The following is a 21,146-nucleotide window of genomic DNA, read 5'->3' as shown; positions in this document are numbered from 1 at the left end:
ATTACCTTCCCAAACCCAATCAGCAGCACCTCTTCACTATCTAAAGCTGCTGGGGTTTACAAATAATGTACAGTTTGCTGAGGAGTCCCAGCCCATTGCTGGGCTTTATGAGCAAAGGAGGAACCAGGCACCAGTACTTCAGGGACTATTTAGATATTTGAATCCAGAAAGGAAGCTGTATGTTAGAAGCACTTCTAAGAGGTAAGGATTTAATTTAGAGCTCCAATTCAGATCTCCACTCCAGCTGAGGCATGATTTCATGTGCCCTTTCCCATAAGCATTTTCTATTCACCAGTCTGGGCACTTCCTCAGCATGCTTTATGTGTCCGTGTTGAGCACAATTTTCTATTTCATACACAAGTAATACATCATTTAATTGGCAGCATGAAAATTAATAGGAGCGTTGTCCACTTGGCTAGTAGAATCCGTAAAGAATACTGGAAAACATTGCTGCCTCCCACAGACATTTTAACTCATTTCACATCAAGTGACAGAGCTGGAAAACCTTTCATATTATAAAAATTTACACAATTATTTGCACAAATCTCAAATGTAGAACGGAGACAAACAGTAACAGATTAAAATGTACTGTCTGAGTGTTAAAGCAAGTACTTGCATTTTCAGAAGTTAGTGACAGCCTGATTTTCAGACAGCACATAATTGGGACTTTCTAAAAAAATTTAACACCTTTAGAATACTCCCAACCATGTTCCTAAATGTCTTAAGTAAAATATCTGGACAGTATCTTGCTTTGTCAGGAAATCATCCATAAACATCCATAACTGAAAAAAAAAAAAAAAGGTTAGCAAGCATACCTTAAAGAGCGAGTAGTCACAGCCAGGCATTAAATTACTAGAGAGCTGGATATGGTTGTATAAACTATTGGAGGGAAAAAAGTGGGATTAAAAACTAAGCATCATTTTACAGTACAAAATTCTTAAAGAATCTAAGACATATGACCAAACAAGACCCAAAAATTAAAGAGTAATTAAGTTATTTCAAAAGCAATCCTACTTCTTAAGTACTTTTCAACAGTATAAAAGCACTTGCTTTAAAGATGCTCTGGTCTTAAAGCAGCAGAATGGAAGTCAGTTAATGAACACTTGTAGGGTTCCTATACCAATGCCTCTTCTAAACCTAACTCTAACAAAGTTATTAGGAATGTAACTCACTGAGTTTCCATGGCAACAAGTCCTGCATACATGTGTATATGTGTATTCTGGACATATACATACATGGAATAATTGTTCATATTTCTAAAGCTAATCTCACTGCAGAGAAAGTTTTTAAAGAGAAGTAATCGACTTTGTATTTAATACAGTCATCATCATGGCTAGGCTTTGTGAATGAAGATTTAGGAATTTAATACAGTACTCTAGGTTTAAATGTTCTAGGCCTGATAGTTTGAATTAAGGACTCAAAAGGCAAGAACAGATGATTGACAACAAAACAAAATTTATATTCAGAATTAAATTTACAACTGTGCAATTCAGAGAAAAACATTCAAAGGAGTACATACTGTCTCCTCCTCTAGCAAGGAGAGAGATTACTTTTGTTCCCTTCTGCCTGCACATCTTACAGCAACCTGCAGCCCAAGACTAACATTAGGCACAGTTCAGCATCAAAAAGAAAATTAATTAGTGTGATGTCCTAACAATGAGAAATCAGGTACAGGAATTTACAATGCCATTAAACTTAAAAGAAGCAAGCTGGTAAATGTGTATCTTGACCATAACATTTTCTTCCCAGAAGAACACACCTATTCCTCACTCCAACCATAAAGGAGGTTTAACTTCTCAGTTGCTTCTGACTGATTTTATACCCTCACTGCAGACATCTCCATTAAGCACTTCTTTTCATTACCCAAACAATCTTGGTTATAGGAGTTCAAAAATTTACCCTTAAACAACTTTAATAGGGCAGCGAAATTTGTTTAAAGCTCACATCACATACCACAAGTCTGCAAACTACGGTTCACTCAACTATTAATCACTCCCAGAGTAGGAATGGGAAAGCTGGTTACGAGCCCAGAATCTCATTCCCCTCCCTGTGACAACTGCACTGATGAAGTTCCTGAAAATGTAAAAGCATTTTTCCTCTCTATTTGTGCTAATTAGTCATCTTATTCTGCTAAGGCACCATGTCTCTTCCTTGCTGATCACATTCAAAAAAAGTATGCAACAAAAACTTTAAAAACCCTACCACTCAATGTAGCATAAAACACTAAGAAAGCAACAGTGCTTTTTTTCACCCTCAATTTCATGCCACTTGCATTTTCTCTACATTTTCATCATTATGGCAGGCAAAATCTTTCAAGCCAACCACCCAAATCTGACTGAAGCCACTGTTCGGAAAGTACGGGTCTACCTTCAAAAGCTTTGGAAGCCTAAATTCTTTCACAGACCTTCAAATTAGAATGAAGGTAATTTCTTCTGTAACCTCTAACACACTTCTTTTAGGGGTGCCATTAATCTGCATGAATCTCAAGTACTCTGCTCAAGATTCAGGTACCCTTGAACATGTGCAGCGAGACAGCAGCCCAAGAATTTAGTCAAGAGGGAAAATGTAGGGGCAAGGAAGTGACAATCAGAATTTACAAGTCCATGCTTCTATGAGATAGCTACTGCACAAATAAGATTTTCTACATGTGTCATGTACATATGAATATAAGCAGTGTTGCAGTGTTACAGCAAGACAACGTGCATTTGAACTGTGAACAACTTTTCCATTGACGTTCTCTTCAAAGGTGACATTCTACCACAAGGCATAGACTTCACCTTCAATTTTGCAAATATTTCAGATTACACCCAAAAAACTTGGGGTTAATGGAGTACTTAACAGGTTTTTTGACTTTGACATAAGCTTTGCCAACAAATCCCAGAATTACCATGCAGATTGAAAAATTTTTACTTACGCCCAAAAGTCTTCAACAGTATCAAACTTTGAGATAAGACGAAGATTTGCTTGCCAAGTTTTGCTCTTGTCATTTTTAAAAAACCAGAGTGCCCATCTAAAGGAAAATAAAGTGCATAAAAAAATATAATAATTAGTATTGTTATATCCAAAGTAATTGCAAACCTTAAGATATTAATCAGCACAGAGGTCAGTTTTCATCAATAAGCTACATGATATATTCTGTTCTCAAATACTTCACAGATAACGATATTTGTGTTCCCATTACAAGAATCATGGCAGATTTGATCAATCCCTTTAGGTAAACATTTTAAATATTTTTGGAACTTTACTAAGACTCTACACTTCATATGTGCCATTTCTCCTTGCAGTCACTACTAAACTGCAGTCCCCTACCACAAATAACTGATTATGGTCTAAACCAACAACTAATAAAACCAGCAGCACAGCTCCCTGTCCAGTAATTTCCTTGTAGAGGTTACATAAGCTAGTTATATCACTCCAAAGCTATACATGCACATAAAAGAAAGCATACATTTTAAAAGGGAAGCTGCCTTAAGCTTACTAATAGCAACATTCTTAAACTCCCACAAGTTCATTGTTTCAAGTTCTAAAATCGGCAGAAATAAAGACAAGACTAAATGAAAAAAATCATCTCTACTGAATACAAATCTCAACACATTATAAATCAAACCTTTCACATAAAGATTCTCTTTCTGGATCTAAAATGCAACATTTAAAAAGCTGGAACAGAATACCCAATGAGGCATTTAATTAACAGGTTTATTTTTCACTCCAATCGTTTCAGTAGTGTTGAAATCACTCAGGTTTGCACTAGAGTAGATTTATCTTCTCACAGAAAAGAACTTTAAGTTACCAGATATGAATCTATTGATCAATCAACTGACCCTTCCTGATGTTCCAAATCTTGTTTTACAAGTTTACTCCTTTCCAGTAATAGCCTCACTACCACTTGTAAAGGAGTGTCAGCACCAATTTATTCAAGGCGTTTTGAGGAAATAGTGGAAGGATGGAAGCTGAAAGACAACAAGGAAAATGGGATGCAGCATAGCACTACAGGGTAGCATGGTTTTCCACACTTACTCAAAACTCAGGAAAAGAGTAAGGTGTCACTTGGCAAAAGGTTCACTTTGGAGCAGTGCCTACCTACTAACACAAAGTACTGAACATCCCACATTAACTCTTCAGCTGATTTGGAGAAAATTACTTCCTAGCTGGTCTCTTTGAAGCTGTAGGAAGGCTTGGATTTTTCACTAAGTTTAAGTATAATTTTAACTACAAGTTTTTACCACTGGCACCTTAATTTACCCAAGTATAAGGCAAGGCTTTCCAGTTCTGCTGGACAGCACCTTCAGCTCAGTGTCAGCCTATTAAAACACACCAGACAAAAGCAACAAAAGCTCTGCTCATCTCCAACTAAAAGCAAAGCCATGCTCTTTCCAAGTACCTGGCTGCATATTTAAAATTTGCAAAGACTTTCACCTTCTGTAACTGCACTATCTGAAAAGACTCTGAATATTAACAGTTGGATCAGATTCTATTTAATCTGCAACCCCATTGCAAAAATCCTCAAAAAAACTCCTCAAGAACTGTCAAAATACTGCTAGAAAATGCAAGGTAAACAAGAACTGCAAAGCCACAGGCATTTTTCTGTCTTTAGCAAAACTACAATCATGCTTCTGTACTATTTACCTGTTTTGTAGTGGATGTTTAATATACTGTTCAGGGCTGGCAACCTCCTGACTAGGTGCTGGCTCGGTTTTCTCCTCTTCTGCAGGTTGAGGGGGGTTGGGAGTGGTTTCCTGTTTGAAGAAAGGAGTTATTAATACATTCCTTCTCAATTTTTATTGAGGTGATTTTGTTCTTTGAAGTAACTTTAAGAAGGCTGAAGCCAAGAGTTCCTACAATTAATTCTGATTAGAGGGCCTAAATCACATCATGGAAGCACAATTTGTATCCCTTTATTCTTCAACATCTGAATAGGCCCTACAATAAATACTAACTGCAGGAATTCACATTTTGCTGTTCGGTGATTTGCTTCCTATGTCATTTGTTTTCAGAATGGTTCACTTTACATACTGGTGTCATTTTGAAACAGTTTTGAGAGTTACTTCAGAAATATACAATATACTATGTTATCTGGAATATGCACATCTAAAATAAATTTAGAGAGTAATAATTTCAGAAGGAAAATTATTTTTAATTAGTTTCTGACAAAGCATTATTGGAAACAGGTGTACAGTCCCTGTTATTTAGAAAAATCTAAGACAAGTAGAAGAGCGACCTGCTTTTCTGAGGTCTGAAATCCACTACTGCAAGTAGATAGAAGCCAAGCCAGTTAGTAGTTATCTTTGTATTTGCAACATCATCACCAACCAAACAGCAGAATTTAAACATGCATATGTTCTCAAATTTCAAACTGAAATAAATGTAATTACTGATTTAGTACAGATTAGACTGATTCCAAGTGTTATTTTTTCAACTGTCTAGAAATAGTGATAGAAATGTTTAAGATTCTTAAACACAAAATAGTAAAATATATTCTCTTTGCATGCAAACTCTCTCAGGCTCATCATTCAGTTCAAGAAGCCACTGTGTCAGGTTTGAAATTCTAATGCCATTCCTTCAAATCAGGGAATACAAAGGTTTATTGTGAGGCCAAGTGTCCCTGCCAGTTACCACCGTCTCTCCCTAATCTGGCAGTCCATGCTAGAAAAATCACAGAAACATGGAATGATGACTATAGCTCATTCCCTACAGCTAACACAAAAATGCCTATACAGCTGTCCCCATGAAAGAAAAATCACTTCAGTAATACAAACAAAAGCTAACTACAGACTCAAAGACTCCAGACATTTCTAAATGCGGCAATGCAAAAGTAGTATTTAAGAAGTAATTTAAACTCTGTGGTCTTAAGAGAACAAATTAACATGGGGTGGATTAAGTAATGGTAAGTCATTTAATTAATGGAACAGTTTACTCCAGGCTTCCACACAACTCAGTTTATCATCACACCAAAACTGCTGAAAAAAGTGGAATGGATTGGAAGTGATAACACTGTTCAATCTTCACAGACCCAGTTGGCAAGCTCTTCTGATAACACTTAAAGATCTGGCTTAACAGGGATTTTCTTTTCATTATCAATATATTTAGCATTATTAACCACGATACGTTTTACATCAGAGAAGCTACTCCTTTATGGTTGAAAATAATCAAGTATGCTTTAGTTTAACAGCTCACCTAGAAAAACACCTCAGTTCAAAAGCTAGTTTACATTACATTTCAAATACTTTCACATGCACCCCTGTCCACAGCAAAGAGACTGAAGTGTGAAGGCCTAACAGGAGCACTAGGCCAGTGCTTTGATTTATACAGTACAAGGGGCAAATTCCTGCCTCCTAATAAAACTAAATGCTTTCTGAAGATTATCCAAAGGGATCATCACTAACAAACCCATGGAAAAACAGTATTGAACAATCTGTCATATCTCCTCCAGTGTAATACTATAAAAAGCTAAACAGATCTTCAAAAAACTTACTATGTTCTTCAAATTCTACCTAGAATAAAATTTCTAGTGTTACCCCCATTCATGTTTAACTTGATGGTATCAAACATACATCTTCAACTACACACAACCAGCTGTAGAATACATCAAGGAGGCACTGCAATATTTCCTCATTCAATTTATCATCTATGTTGAATTACAAAAAGCCAAGTACAGACAACTAAAATTTGTTGCCCCTTTAAGGACTTCTAACTAGAAGATGTAGAAAAATTACATGTGCAAATACAGTGACCATACAAGAAAAATCTTGTTGATATTTTGGAATAGCACTAGGTTTTGTGCTAAAGTTTGCTTTCATTCACAATACTCTGCAGTTGTGATATCTAATATTTACAACTCATTTACAAGTGCTATTATACTAAAATTTTTACAAATAGTCTGCATTCAGCAAGAGTGAGTCTATCTTCCAAAAATAATTTCAGTTGAGAATCTCATTCACGTTTGCTCAGCAACTAGCTTTCAATATACAAAGAACTAACACCAAAGTCTACCTGTCACTCTTCCAGAAGTGTCATAACTATAAACTGAAACAATCAATACAAAGCCATTGAGGACATGAGCTATGCTGTTTCATAACTTCCAATACAAGACAATATCCAAACGGATTAAGGTAGCACGTCCAGTTAAAAAAAAGAAAACCACCAAAACAAACAAACCAATGAGCCTCCATACCTGCCTAGTACACCAACAGTCCCCCTCTGCACAATTACAAATGAAAGATATCTGACTCAGCACATTTTAGTTAAGCCACAACAATAACAAGTCCCTTTAGAAAGCTACAAAGCATTAATGAAACTCGGACTAACCATTATTTCAAGCTCCTGTCCAAAAACAGAACGTGACAGCTTACCTCCAAGGTCTAGCTAACTATGACCTTGACTCAGGACTGTGCCACTCCCCTCAAAAACTAACCCAGCCAGAATAAACTATTTTTTTTAAACACCAGGCTGCCCCATCAAGGATAGGTACAGCTCTATGTGCCAGGTATGAAGTTGGAAGTAGAGCTTTTCATCACAAAACAGTTTTGTGGCTGGTCTCAGACAGAAGCCTAAAGCAGGTGGTTTTCACTTCCTTATATTTCCCACAGCCATCAAGGAAAACAAAAAGAAACATTTTAATTTTTGGCTGGTTAATTGTTATCAGCTCCTATTTTTTCATCTTACATTTATCTCACTCTTCTGACTATGAAACTGAAGTGTTTGTATATGAAAGCACTTTTCATTATTAGTCAAATAGGAAGTATGTAAGTTTACTAATTGTCATTCAAAGCCCACCCCTGGTATCCAAGAAATTCTACAGGAAATTATCTAGAATTCTATTCTATAAATACTACATGAATTAATGTTACACTGTCCACATTTTACCAATTCACACCTTGAAACCTTAATATTGCAACACTATTAACCTGAAGTCAGATTGACTCCACCAGTAGTTTCTGGTCTACTAAATCTAAAATCCTTCTTAATACTTGACTATTGCTCACAACTAATGCATTCTTTAACCTAAAATCGACTTCACATCTAGAACTAAACTAAGTAACCATTTGGTTTGCTGCTTTTAAAATGTATGTCATAAAATAAAGTAGTATTACCAGATAAACAGGAAAGCTTCATATGGCCAATCCCACTTCTCATACACAGGACAGCACATAATTAAAAGTGACATTTATTCACTACCCACATGGTTTTTGATGTAGGAATCAGCTTGCAAAAGTCCACGAAACATCTGCCTACTCAGCATTTAATGACTGTATCTGCACATTACTTGGATTTTGACACTTACAGATTTAATTGGTGCTATTTACTCTTTCTCCACAGCACATAATGACCAACATATCAAAGGAAGGTGTGCGTGTCACCAGGACAGGAAACAAATAGCATTTACAGTAAAAACTGCCTCATCAGGTTTGTCTATTGAAGAGAACAACAAGCTTGACTGGGTTTTACCAAGGGTTTTTCAGATGCTGCCCAGACCACGTTTGTGTCATTAATTGTCTACGGAAGTTGTTCGGCAAGACCAGTTGAGGGAGTGCAACATTTATTGCCTAAAAGGATGTAACTCAGCACTATTATGCACTTTTGGTGAAGGCTAAGAGAATTAATTAGTGGAAAAGGCTTCCAAAGGTTTCTTGCACTAAACCAAAATAAGTCACATTCCAGAGTTTTCACCTTCTCATTTAGGGTTTACAGCAGAATGAGAAACCTGTATGTGCCAGTTATCTGATATATAGGGAAAAACATGTTGACTGTCTCCTGGTTCTTCTGCTTCTTGCACATGACTGCTGCTATGCTACAGTCGGGATAACAATTCGCAAGACCCAAAATCAAGAGCTATTTATTTAAAAATATTCTGGACAGAACAAAAAGGATTAAAGCCCACCCAAGAAGCAAGTATTGTGTTCTGTAAGAAAACAAGCCAAGCGACAATCTGATATGCAACTCTGAGGAATGAGCATACAGCGGTAAACACCACAGGTAGTGTAAGAGCAACTGGAAAAGTGGTACTAACAGGCACCTGTTACCAATTTAACAGTGTGAAGTAGACTTCCAGACACCAGGACAGAGAAAAGATTCCTAGATGTGACATAACAAGGCCTAATACAGAGCGACTATCCTAACTGCATATAGCATCATTTAGAACACCACAGATTTTTAGGAAGAACACAAATGTTAGAACCTGATTTTAACTGAGTGACATCCTCTCAAATTACAACTGAAGTGCAACACGTGTACACGAGGACAGGAACAAAAGGCTTAAGAGAAAAAGTCAGAGGTTTTATACTAATCATCACCTCAGCTTTAAAAGATGCAAAGGATATTTATAGCCCTTTTGACTTCTGAAAAATGGGTTACATACACTTGAATGTATCCATTTAACTCACAACCTTCCAACTAGCATTATCAAACAAGTTACAAGGAACATCAAAACACTTCAATATCTTTGTGATTCTGTAGCTGCCCAAGCAAGTTGCCCTTGTGCTAACACCCCTCACACCAGTCAGCACTCTGCTGCTGCCTTTGCTACTAGAACATAAAAATCTATCCATGGGATGACTTTCCACATCTAACATTTTGTTAGTTCTAAGGCACTCTAACAAGGAAACAAAAACTTCCCAAAACACTGAGGAGAACAGTTCAGATGACTCAAAGGACAAAAAACCTCTGATCTCCCCACACACCTCTACACAAAACCACCACTCCAAATTTCCATGAGTATACTGAGTCACTGGTACAACTAAGCATAGAATTCTCTATCAGATGAAAAATTAGAACACATTCAATCTTCAGAAAAGAACTTAAAACAACATATAATGTCAATGGTCAAGAGGTCAGTCTTCAAACACAAAGTGCTGGACACACTACTGGTATGCCTGATGCTTGTAAAGGATGCAATACACACAAGCTACTTTGATAAACAGCACTGAGCTCGAGACAGACAGACTACTGTTTAAAAGATCATTCATTTAAACAACTGCTCTGTGCATTTAGGGAAAAAAAAAGACTTTTAAAAAGTTAAAATTTTTCTGCCTTGCATCCACTATACAGAATCAAGTTGCCACTTTCAGGTAGCTAACAAGACATTTATATTACACAGTACCCTTAAATCTGTAGATCACACACTTGCTACCTTCATAACGTGAACATTTTATAGAGCAAGAGGCTTTCGAACTTCAAGAAATGAGGACTGTTGTAAGCTAAAAACAGTTTCTAAACTCAGGTTTAGCCTTGACTTTAGAATATTTCAAAAGTGAAAGAAAAATTTAAGGAGAAAGTCGCATTAATTCACTTTTAAAGTGTGCACTTTTCTTCCTCAATGCCGGCTCTCTACCAAATCCCTTATTTGATTCTCCCCTCTGTCCCCTCAAAATTCAAACTAACCTTTACTTTACAGAGCACATTTTCTCAAAGTTTCCCATGTATCTCCACACCTGCAGGCAGTACTGGTAAATGAAACACAGCTCAGTCTCATATGCTATTTTTATGCATTACCTTGAAATAAGCTTGGTATTTTATATGCTGTGTGAAATGTAATTTTTCAAAATTGCTTTTAAAAAATATTTATCTCAAAAGATTTAAGTTGTCCGACATACTCCTCCTCTTAGAGGAAGCTTTGTATTCAGACAGAAATTTACAAGAACTTGTAACAGATATTCTCAATTATTAAACAGCATGACAGACATATCTGTCCTGTATCTTTTCAGAAAATGCAATGAGCAAGCAACTGTGTTCACAATCCTGCAGCTCAATGCTGCACTGACTTCAACCGCAGCAGGTCATCAACTATTACAGCAGAAACACCCAGCAAAAGAGTAAGTCTGAAGCTGAACACTCATCTTACATGCTATCTGTCCGCAAATAACACAAAAGAAATACCTTTCAGCCTACCTTGAATTTTAGGAGCTATTTTGAACTTTCCAGAATTTCAAGGCCTTACACCACTATGTAAGCCCTTAAGATAATAGTTTCATTTAAAATAAGTTTTGAGTCCCACCTACTGATAATTAGCTGCTTAAACAAGCATTTTTTCAAATTCTAGGTAATTGAAATTTCACCCTTGTATCCTCAAGTGCAGAGTTAAATTCCTAAGAATTGCACTTACAACAATAACTGCCATTACACAAAAATATAATAAAAGAACCATGACACCCATTTCCAATTTGAATGATGAGGGATCAGATTCATATGCACTGAAAAGTTACAGGCAGTTACAATTTAAAGTCACCTTTGGCAAACTACTATTTACTAAAGCATTACTACTGGTTTTGTTGTTGACTTTGTTGACTTTTACACAGTGTTATCTGATCACATTTAATCCTCAAAGGCTACAGTGAGAACACTTGAACAGGACACACTCCTGCATATTCCCACAAATTAACCTAGAATATTCTTAAGAGAAAAAAATCTGGTTCACATGAGAAAAAAAATGAGTTTTAACCTGTCAGTGTTGCAAAGGGTTAAGTCTTCCCTGCAGTGGAGAAGTAAACCCCTGTGCAGTAGGTCTGCATTTACTTAGAATAATCATCTTTTTCTTAGCAGCTTCCATGGGACTCTCTACACAACTTTAAATTTAAGTTTTTATATTTGTGAAGAGTTTGAAGCATTTTTCAAGCTTCTTAATCTGAAAGCATGGAAGTAAGAAGCAATGATTTTAGTAGGAGCCTACTTTAAAAAAAAACCAAACCAAACAAACCCACGCTCAGTCATATTTTGCATTTCCCAAAAAACACATTTTCACACCAGGGAAGCATCACAGATGACATTTCTAGAAACTCATGTCCAGATTTTGAAGGTCAGGAACAGAAAGGCTTCCCTATGATCAAGAGGTAATCCTAACCACACACGCAATTTAATTGTTCGAGTGGAAAGCAACAGCATTTCCGTGACATTGCGCATCTTCTGACCTCGGTCACTACACACGTCTAACCTTAAGCTTAGGCAGGAGAAGTGAGCCACCTAAGAGGACAAACAAAAACTTTATTATTTACTTCAATTTGAAAGTAAGCAAGCACAGCCAATATCTGACTCCCCAAGTCAAACATACTTCAGCTACAGCAGAACACCGAACAACTGCATTACTTGAACAGTTGTGTTGCCGCATCTTCGACTTCTACTGGCTTAGCATGACTGCTCGTGGTGAGCTGGATCTGGCAAATCAATCCTGCTAGGAAATAGTGTGGCAAGATCAATTGTTTGCTTTTGGCTAAATTAGGGCCCTGATCTACCTCCATGTCCAGCTTAACACTGATGTATAAACAGTGGAGAAAACGCTGCAAAGACAGGCTTGTGCCAGCAGCATGGTGCAGACAGCCTCACACAGCCTGGCCTTCAGAGTAATTTCAATTTTTAGAGGCTATGAATATTAAAAATTATTTATCACAATTCCTGCCAAGTTCCACAGCCATAACAGAGCACTGCACTGACAGTAAGCTCTCGTCTTCAGATACATGGGCTACAGCTCAGAAAGACTGGCCTTTGGATGGCAAAACAAGTGTAACACTGTGGCTGGAGAACATGGGAAGGGTGCTGCTGGTGGTCTGTCTTCCTGTATTAATAACTGACATTCTTCCTGTTCAGAACTGTTGCCAAGGAATTTATAAATGCTGACTAACCTAAATCTCTTCCTTGTGGGTAGAAATTTTTTCTTTTGTTCACTGATGAAAACCATTAGGAGAAGGACCAATGTCCCTTACACAGAAAGGTAAGGTTAATCTTTATTTAAACCCAGTGATTTTCAAACTGAAGTAGTTTTTGCCTAAATGTTACAAAGCATCTCCAAAGAGCAGACTGGCTATTTAACCACAGCTGGTAAGTGCAGCAGCAAGAGACCAGCCTTCCCTAGCTGTGTTTTCTTGAAACACTAACACCCAGCTTTCTGCTGTCTACTCCTCATGATACACAATCATGTGGGATTAGAATAACAACTGCACTTGGATCACTTCCAGATGCTTCAGCTCATTATGGAAGCGCAGGCTGGGGGCAACATTTATAAGACGGAGCATAGTACCATGACCATAATTTAACACCTGGAAAAAGAAAGAATTACTTAATTATCATGAAAGGTGGAGATATATATATATAAAAACTTGAATAAAATTATAACTTTTATCCAGAACGATGACACAGCCTGTAAAGGGTAATTCCGTCTACCCAGTCTCAGCAGCCACGCTGTCGCTCCGGCTGCCCCAGAAGCGCCTCTGGGACACACCGACCGCTCGCCCCCTCCCCGTGGGGCCCCTCGGGCCCTGTGAGTGCGGCGCACCCGGCCCTTCCCGCTCTGGCAGGAGCCGCCCCGCGGTTCCCGGACGGCCGCGGCGGCGGGAACCAACATGGCCACCCCCACCGCGCCACATGCGCCGGCCGGGCCGGGCGGCCGCCGGGCCGACACACAATGGGCGCCGCCGGGCCGCCAAACCCGCTCCCGCCGGGCCCTCCCGGAGCCGCGCCCGCGCCCCCCGCACCAGGGCGGCGGTGCCGGCACAGCCACGGCCCCGGCCCCGCGGCCCCCTCCCCCGCCGAGCCCCGGCGAGCGTGCGCTCCTCGCCGGCCTCCCCGGCCACCCGCCCGCTCCGCCAGGCGCCCGCCGCGGCCGGCGGCTCGAGAATGAGAGGAGGAGGAGGAGGAAGAGAAGGAGAAGAAGAAAGAGGAGGATGCCGCGGGAGAAAGGCGAGGATGAGGCGGGCGGGAGAAGGGAGCGCGGCACTCACCGGCTCCACCGCCGCCATCTTACAGCGCTCGGATCGCCGACGCGCCGCGAGGCGGGGCGGGGGCGGGTAAAGGCCGCGGACCACACACGATTGGCCACCCGGAGGTCACGTGGAGCCGGCGGCCGTTTGTGGCGCGGTGCCCGCCGGGAGGTGTAGTCCTCTGGCGCGGGGGACGCCGGGAAGCCCTCCCGCTCCCGCCCGGGCAGGAAGGGGCGGGCGGCCGAGGGGTGGCGCCCCCTGGCGGCAGTGGTGGCACCGCCCGCCCTCGGGAAGCGCCGGAGCCGCCGGGGCGCTCGGGAGTCGCCGGGATTCACATCCCCTGGTCCCCCGGCCACACCGGGAACGGGCACGTTGGGATTGGCCATGCAGGAGGGGGTGGCTCGTGAGAAGTGGTTTTAGCTGCCCGGTGCTCCCCAGGGAAAAGCTACCGGCATAGTAGAACTTTCACTCTCCGCAGACGGGCACGGTGTTTCGGGTCACGCGCTTTGTTTGTTTCATTGAATTTGATCTTTTGCCGATTCCACACTTAATTGACTTGTCACTCCGGGGACACGGCCGGTGACCTTGGCTCACCAGGCAGAAAAAGGCAGCAAACATGAAATTCCGCTTCTTCCCGAACCTGATGGACAGGAGGTACCTGCATTTTGGTGTCGGGAATGCCATCGCATCCAAGGAGCGAGATTGCCCGTGTCTGAGCGCGCTCACGCTTCTGGCAGGGAAGTACGGGACAGCAATGAATGAAGCCAGGAGGTGGGATGCCTTCCACACATGGAGAAAGAGAAGTTTGTAGGATAAGGGAAAAGTGAGAGGCACTTCCCAGAATCACAGAATCAATTAGGTTGGAAAAGACTTCTGAGATCATCAAGTTCAACCTATGACTAAACACCACCCTGTCACCTAGACCATGGCACCAAGTGCCACATCCAGTCTTTTCTTAAAACACCTCCAGGACGATGACTCCACCACCTCCCTGGGTAGCCCATTCCAATGTCTAATCACCCTTTCTGTGAAGAAATTCCTCCTGATCTCCAACTAGAACCACCCCTGGTGTAGCTTGAGGCAATGTTCTCTTGTCCTGTCTCTTATTGCCTGGAAGAAGAGACTGATCCCCATCTGGCTACAGTCTCTTTTCAAGTTGTTGTAGAGAGCAACAAGGCCTGCTCTGAGCCTCCAGGCTAAACAACCCCAGCTCCCACAGCCACTCCTCATAGGACTTACCCTCCAAACCCTTCACCAGCTTCATTGCCCTTCTCTGGAGTGGCTCCAGCACCTCAATGTCCTTCTTGTAGTGAGAGGTCCAGAACTGGACACAGGACTTGAGGTGCGGCCTCACCAGTGCTGAGTACAGAGGTCCTGCTGGCCACACTTATTCCTGATCCAAGCCAGGATGCCATTCGCCTTCTCGGCCACCTGGGCACACTGCTGGCTCATGCTCAGCTGCTGTTGACCAGCAGCCCCAGGTCCTTTTCCACTGGGTTGCTTTCCAGGCACTCTGCCCCCAGCCTGCAGCGCTGCAGAGGGTGGTTGTGACCCAAGAGCAGCACCCAGCACTTGGCCTTGTTGGACTGCATTCCATTGATCTCAGCCCATTGATGCAGCCTTCCCATCTCTTCCCCTCACTTCCCCAACTCCGTGGGAAGCCGTATGTCGGCAGAGGTAAAATCACATAATGGTTTATGTTGGAAAAGAACTCTAGGATCGAGTCCAACAGTTAACACAGCACCACCAAGCCCACTCCTAAACCATATCCATAAGCACCACATCCACATGTTTTCTGGTGATTCCACCACTCCCCTGGGCAGCCTGTTAAACCAGGTAATCCCAGCCACGGAATTCAGTTCAGTGTTATGATTTGATTTTTGTTTGACAAAGGCAGAGGGTTCAATAAAGTGATATTTCATCTGCCACCTCACATCTCTAAAGAAAAACACAACAAAAATATATTTAAGTTCTTAACCTTTTATAATAATAAATACCATAACAGTTTTCAAAGTAAAAGAACTAGGACATATCTTTATCCCAGCAATAAAACAGAAATTGAGAAAGAAAATATTTCTCCCTAAACTGGATAATGTTAAATCATGTTATGACAGCAAAATAAGAACATAATCTATTACATTTGTACATTCAGAAAGTACACCAAGACATGCAGCAGCTTTGTTTTTTGTCCAGTGACATACTGTCCATTTAACCCATTTTATACAATTTGGTTTCTGCTAATTCTTTATAGGCTTTTTAATGTGAATAGAGTAATTAATAGGTCTTCCTATTTATTTCCCAGAATGGGGAATGCCAGATGGATCTGATATTCCATTTTACTTGTTTGGCAGCCGTGCACATTCTTTGACTGCCTGTTTTAATCCTGTCTTTAAGTGTCTTAACATAAATAAAGATAATCCACCCAGAATCGTCTTCCTCCCTGATAATTTTTTCTTCAGCTTCTTCTGTGTTTAACTTTCTATTTATATTCTCAATGAACCAAGTGCACAGACCTAAATTTTATAGCTGTGAAAGTCATTTTACTGAGAAGAACTATAAATGAGTGATAACAACCAAATCAATGAATGTCATATAGCATTTGGCTATTTCATGTTTCTTATGCAACACAGGGCTAACAGCATGAAGTCCCTTACCAGACAGCTATGCTTATTAACAATGTTTAATTAGATAGATGAATATAGTACCACTGAGTTCAGAACATGGCCCACCTTATTGCCATGCAAATAGGAAGTAAGTATGTGTTGTGATTTGGTATGTTTGTCTTTGATTTCTTGAGTTATGGAGGCACAAAGCCTCTAAAGATGACATCGGAAGTTATCCAACAACTTATAGTAGCAATGAGAGGATTATGAGCTACCATAATCTTTTCTTCAAGTCACTAACACACATAATAAAGAAGATGCTCAGAAGTGATGTGGCTGCCTTGCAAGTGATATCGTCTTCAAACTAAAATGAAATTTATGATAGAAGGCAAAGAGGTATCATCAATACAACCAGAAAATCTCACCCCTTGAAGTTATAGTGGAAAAAAAGAAGGGGCTGAAGTAAAGAAATGCTGCTAAAGTAACTTCACTCTATGACTTTTATTGTGTTTCCATAGTAAAGAATAAAATTTTTCACCACTTCAAGACACATTCATGGATTCTTTCAACTATTACAAGCAGTGGAGTTTCTCTCTTTAAAGCTTGCAACTTATTGGTTAAATAGGAAAGCTTTTTATAAAACACCATTTTGTTTAAAAAGATGTGGCTTGTTTTCCTTGGATCTTGTCACATTATAAAACAACCGGTTTCATATGCATATATTAGAAAATGCCAAGATTCTTGGATAGCAGAATAGTGTTCTTGAATGCAGAGAGAACCATTCTTAAATCACAGCGGTAATTTTGATATGCTATATTAATACAGATGCTGCAAGAGGCAGTGCCACTTGAACAATCAAAACAAAACAAAAGAATGTGCAGGATCTTCCTTTTCACCACAGCTAAAGCATGCTTGGAATTAGCTTTAAGTAAGCCTGCTACAGACTGGACTGTGGCTAGAGTGGGCCTTTCAGTAGTTTAGTTTGCATCTGCACCAATTGAAAGGAAAAAGAATGATGCAGGGGCTTAAAATTAACCTGAAATCCTTAAAGAGGAAAAATGGAGACAGGTATTTCTTCAATCCAACTCTGTTCATTTACAAGGATGTTTACAAAGAATTTTTTTTCCCCCCTCTGGTCATAGTAAGACTGTTTTGCCTTGACCTCAGGTTTGTCTTTTGCTCTGGGTAATGTTTCCTACGGGGCTGTCTTACTTTTTAAGATCATGCTACATATATTTATGTGGCCATCTTTGAGACATTTGTCTTTGCGTTTGTGATGGTTTTGCAGTTTCTCTTTTTTTACATGCCCATCCATACAGACATACACAACCTAGTAACTGTTGCATTTGGTATGAGAATCTCAGTAAGTGCCAAGCCACATCAGTGCACATTTGCATGTGATCTGGCTCCTGGGTGGTATTTTTGCATTGTTTCAGCTATCGATGAACAAAGAGGCATTTAATTGTGTCTTCAATGAGCCTGAACAGAAGACAGCTATGATACCCAGGAGTTTCATTGGGAAAGTGGGATTGCCCAGCCCCCACTACTGCACTGTAGAGAAGCAAAGGGGGGAACCTGAGCTAAGGCACTCTCTTAATTAAGTAATGTCAAATTCAGTGGCCATTTTCTTCCTAAGCAGCAGCTGTCTCAGCTGCCAGCTGCTCTGGCTTTTTTGCAGCAGCCATCTGACCCATGAGACATTGCTGACCTCTCCTTCTGCCCTTGTTTGCTTGCCTTACGCACTCCCAGCCTTGCATCACTTTGGAGAAGTTGGGAGGACAGCATGGACATAAATCAAGGATCATGAATGGGCTATAAAATTTCTGACTCATGTGCCTCTCTGTGCGTTTGTCTGTGACACAGAGGGACAGGCAGCTAGAAAGTGACATGAAAAGCCTGACAGAGAAAAAAGAGCTCTACTCAGGGAAGGTCACAGCAAAGATCAGTGAACTTCCCCAGTGAGAATGAGTGTGCCACCAGATAATGGGAAGTGTCAGTGGATGGACCTCCAGGAGGTATTAGTCGGTTCACTTAGTAAATCAGAAAATCAAGGCCAAATTGGAAAACAAAAGCACTGAAACAGCATAGAAACCACATAATTTTTACAATGGGAATGATGATACAGGGCCGTTTAAAAACGATCTCAACAACAAATCTTAGGTCAAATCTGCCAGAGTTTGTTATTCTAGGTTGACCAGCAATTGCACTCTGTGTTCTTTCCAAAGACTGAGGAGAACAAGCATGCAAGTTTGCTAATCCCTCAATTAGGGTGCTCACAGTTCTTTAAATTACATATATTTTTAAACTGTTTCATTAATATAGGCATCCTCGGCTTTTCTAAGGAAGTGGGAAAACAGCTTGCTTTGAATTTGCAGAAATAGAACAAATAAATGAAACCGAGTAACAGGAGGAACCTCATCTACTAGTTAGAGCAGGAGTCCTCTTTTTTCCTAACCTGCATCATTGTCGACCACTGCAAAATGAGCACAAACATCTACTGACATTGTCCAAGCAAGGATACTGAAAGACAAAAATAGGAATATATTGTGAGGTTATACTCAGATATGAATTTAAATGTGAATTAGATGCTCATAAAATTTAGTAAAGTATCCTAAATTATTAATATTGGTTATACTGAAATCTCATCGAGACGCAAGTGATGACATTTAAGCAGAAGACATTGAACTAGATCAACCAGTATGCTTCAGGGTTTTTATACCATGTCAGTGTCACCAAGTACTTGCAAACCCTGCTTAACCAGGTAAACAATGTCTGCAACTCCTTAGGGTTCTTCAAATGGCACAGAGGCAACTAAAGTGCACAAAGGTACCTGTCCTGCATTGCTTGATAGCTTTGTTTGTTGGTTACTTGGAAAAGGAGCACTGATTTTTCACAGTAAAATACCTGCTAGCAACATGGGTCATTTAACAGTGATTCTGCCAGTTCAGTAACATTGTGCTTTAAGAAGATTAAACTAAGAACTTAATAATGTGCCCTTTAAAGATATTTGATGATGTTGGTTGGCAGCTGGTTGCGTGTCTTCAGAATTTGGACATAAATGCTCTCATGGCATGAGCTGCATGACTCAGTACGTAGCTATTTTCACTCGGTGAAGAAAATAATAGTTGTAATCTTTACATTTTTCAAGCATCCTAGAAACATTTCCTAATTCACTCCTTCTACAAATGGTAGTCTGACACAAGTATTATCAATACTAGAGAAATGAAGGTGAGAAATGTCAGAAACACAAGGAGCAACTACGGTTCAGTAATAGCATGGCATCAAATTCCTTCGGTTATTTGACCGTGCTAGTGAAAGCGCTTATCACACAGCAAAACAGGGTCAGATCCTTTATCTCTTCCTGTGGTCCTGTAGTCAGCAGGGCTACTTAGCCACTTTTTGCCAATTAACACTGTCATAAGGTATCAAGTATATTTATATGAATACATTTATTCTGACAAAAGAATAAGACGTAGACTTTTCTGTTCTGGAAAAGTAGAATTTTTCACTTAACATCTAAGCCTAGGAGATAAAGAGCTTTTTTTATTATTTGTTAAAGATTGGGCCAGAAGACCACAGGGAATAAAACAATTGCAGGAAATACTGAGATTATAGTTTGGACTTTGAAACGCACTTTCTGGGGATTTATCTGGATTCCAAGAAATCAAGAGAATATTTTGCGTATTAAGATCAGAAAAAGGATTGGAGTAGTTTCATTGAAGTCAATGGCATTGAAGCAGGAAAAATTTCTTCATGAAAAGGGTTGTAAAGCATTGAAACAGTGCCTAGGGAAGTGGTGGAGTCACCATCCCTGGAAGTGTTTAAAAAACAAGTGGATATGGCACTTGAGGACATGGTTTAGTGGTGAATTTGATGGTGGTGCTACATTTACAGTTGGGCTTGATGATATTAAAGGTCTTTTCTATATTGACACTAAGTTTGACAACAATCCTCAGAGAACATAAGCACAGTCAGCTTCACAGGCACAGGTAGTATCTTTTTTCACAACCAACCCATGTAAATAGGAGAAATGTAATGTGTGTATTAATCAGACTTAGTTCTATGACAGATCACTGGTATCTAATCTTTCTCTTTCCAGGAAGAAAATCAGTGTCCTTCCTGTGACAATGCCACTATGACTCTGCAGCTTATTTTTCTAATTTTAGTTACTGCCTCATTGAATGTTGAATTTGTGATGGTTTTACCTGGGCTAAAAATAGAGTGGAAGAATTGTTATAAACCATAGAGACAGCCCTACATACCAACACTCCATAATAAAGAAGATATGCTTGAAAAACTTCTGGTATAACCTCACTGATGAAAACCACAAGTTTTTCACAGAATCAGAGAATTCTTAGGGTTAGGAGGGACCTCTGGAGATCCTCTAGTCCAAACCCCTGCCACGGCAGGGTTACCTAGAGCAGGTGACAAGGGAACTCATCCAGGTGGGTTTTGAATGTCTGCAGAGAGGGAGACTCCACAGCCTCCCTGGGCAGCCTGTTCCAGTGCTCTGCCACCCTCAATGGAAAGAAGTTCTTCCTCGTGTTGAGGTGGAACTTCTTGTGTTTTAGTTTACAGCCACCGCTCCTCGTCGTGTCGTAGGGCACCACCGAAAAGAGTCTGGCGCCATCCTCTTGGCACCCCCACCTTTGAGATACTTACACGCATTAATGAGATCCGCTCTCAGTCTTTTCTTCTCCACACACTAAACATCCTCTAAACACCCTCTTCACTGCGAGGGGTGGTGAGGTGCTGGCGCAGAGAAGCTGTGGATGCCCCACGACCGGGAGCGTCCAAAGCTCAGGTTGGCCGGGCTCTGAGTCCTCACGGCCTCCTCCCTGCCCTCCCTCGCTGCTCTCCC

The 21,146-nt window shown here is 40.4% G+C and overlaps 1 protein-coding gene across 3 annotated transcripts in view; it reads right to left on the bottom strand.

Annotated features, from left to right (window-relative positions):
* EIF4E (eukaryotic translation initiation factor 4E) overlaps positions 1-20,968 on the bottom strand; it is a 31,047-nt gene extending 10,079 nt beyond the window's left edge. The window contains exons 1-4 of one of the 3 annotated variants that reach the window (XM_051789802.1): positions 20,948-20,968; positions 4,627-4,736; positions 2,915-3,010; positions 816-879 (exon numbers count right to left, since the gene is read on the bottom strand). In XM_051789802.1, coding sequence (XP_051645762.1) covers positions 816-879; positions 2,915-3,010; positions 4,627-4,736; positions 20,948-20,953 — 276 coding nt within the window. In that variant the 5' untranslated portion in view covers positions 20,954-20,968. Of the gene's footprint in view, positions 1-815; positions 880-2,914; positions 3,011-4,626; positions 4,737-12,040; positions 12,113-13,703; positions 13,779-20,947 lie in introns of those variants that run through there. The other 2 variants (XM_051789801.1, XM_051789800.1) reach the window with 2 other exon arrangements.
* Between the last annotated feature and the right edge of the window lie 178 nt (positions 20,969-21,146).

The sequence above is a fragment of the Manacus candei genome, unplaced genomic scaffold (assembly GCF_025592945.1).
Source record: "Manacus candei isolate 608988 ecotype Guabito, Panama unplaced genomic scaffold, ASM2559294v1 h1tg000028l, whole genome shotgun sequence".
Classification (NCBI taxonomy): domain Eukaryota; kingdom Metazoa; phylum Chordata; class Aves; order Passeriformes; family Pipridae; genus Manacus; species Manacus candei.
Note: the sequence above shows the minus strand (reverse complement) of the source record. Positions and strands in the feature narration are given on the sequence as shown.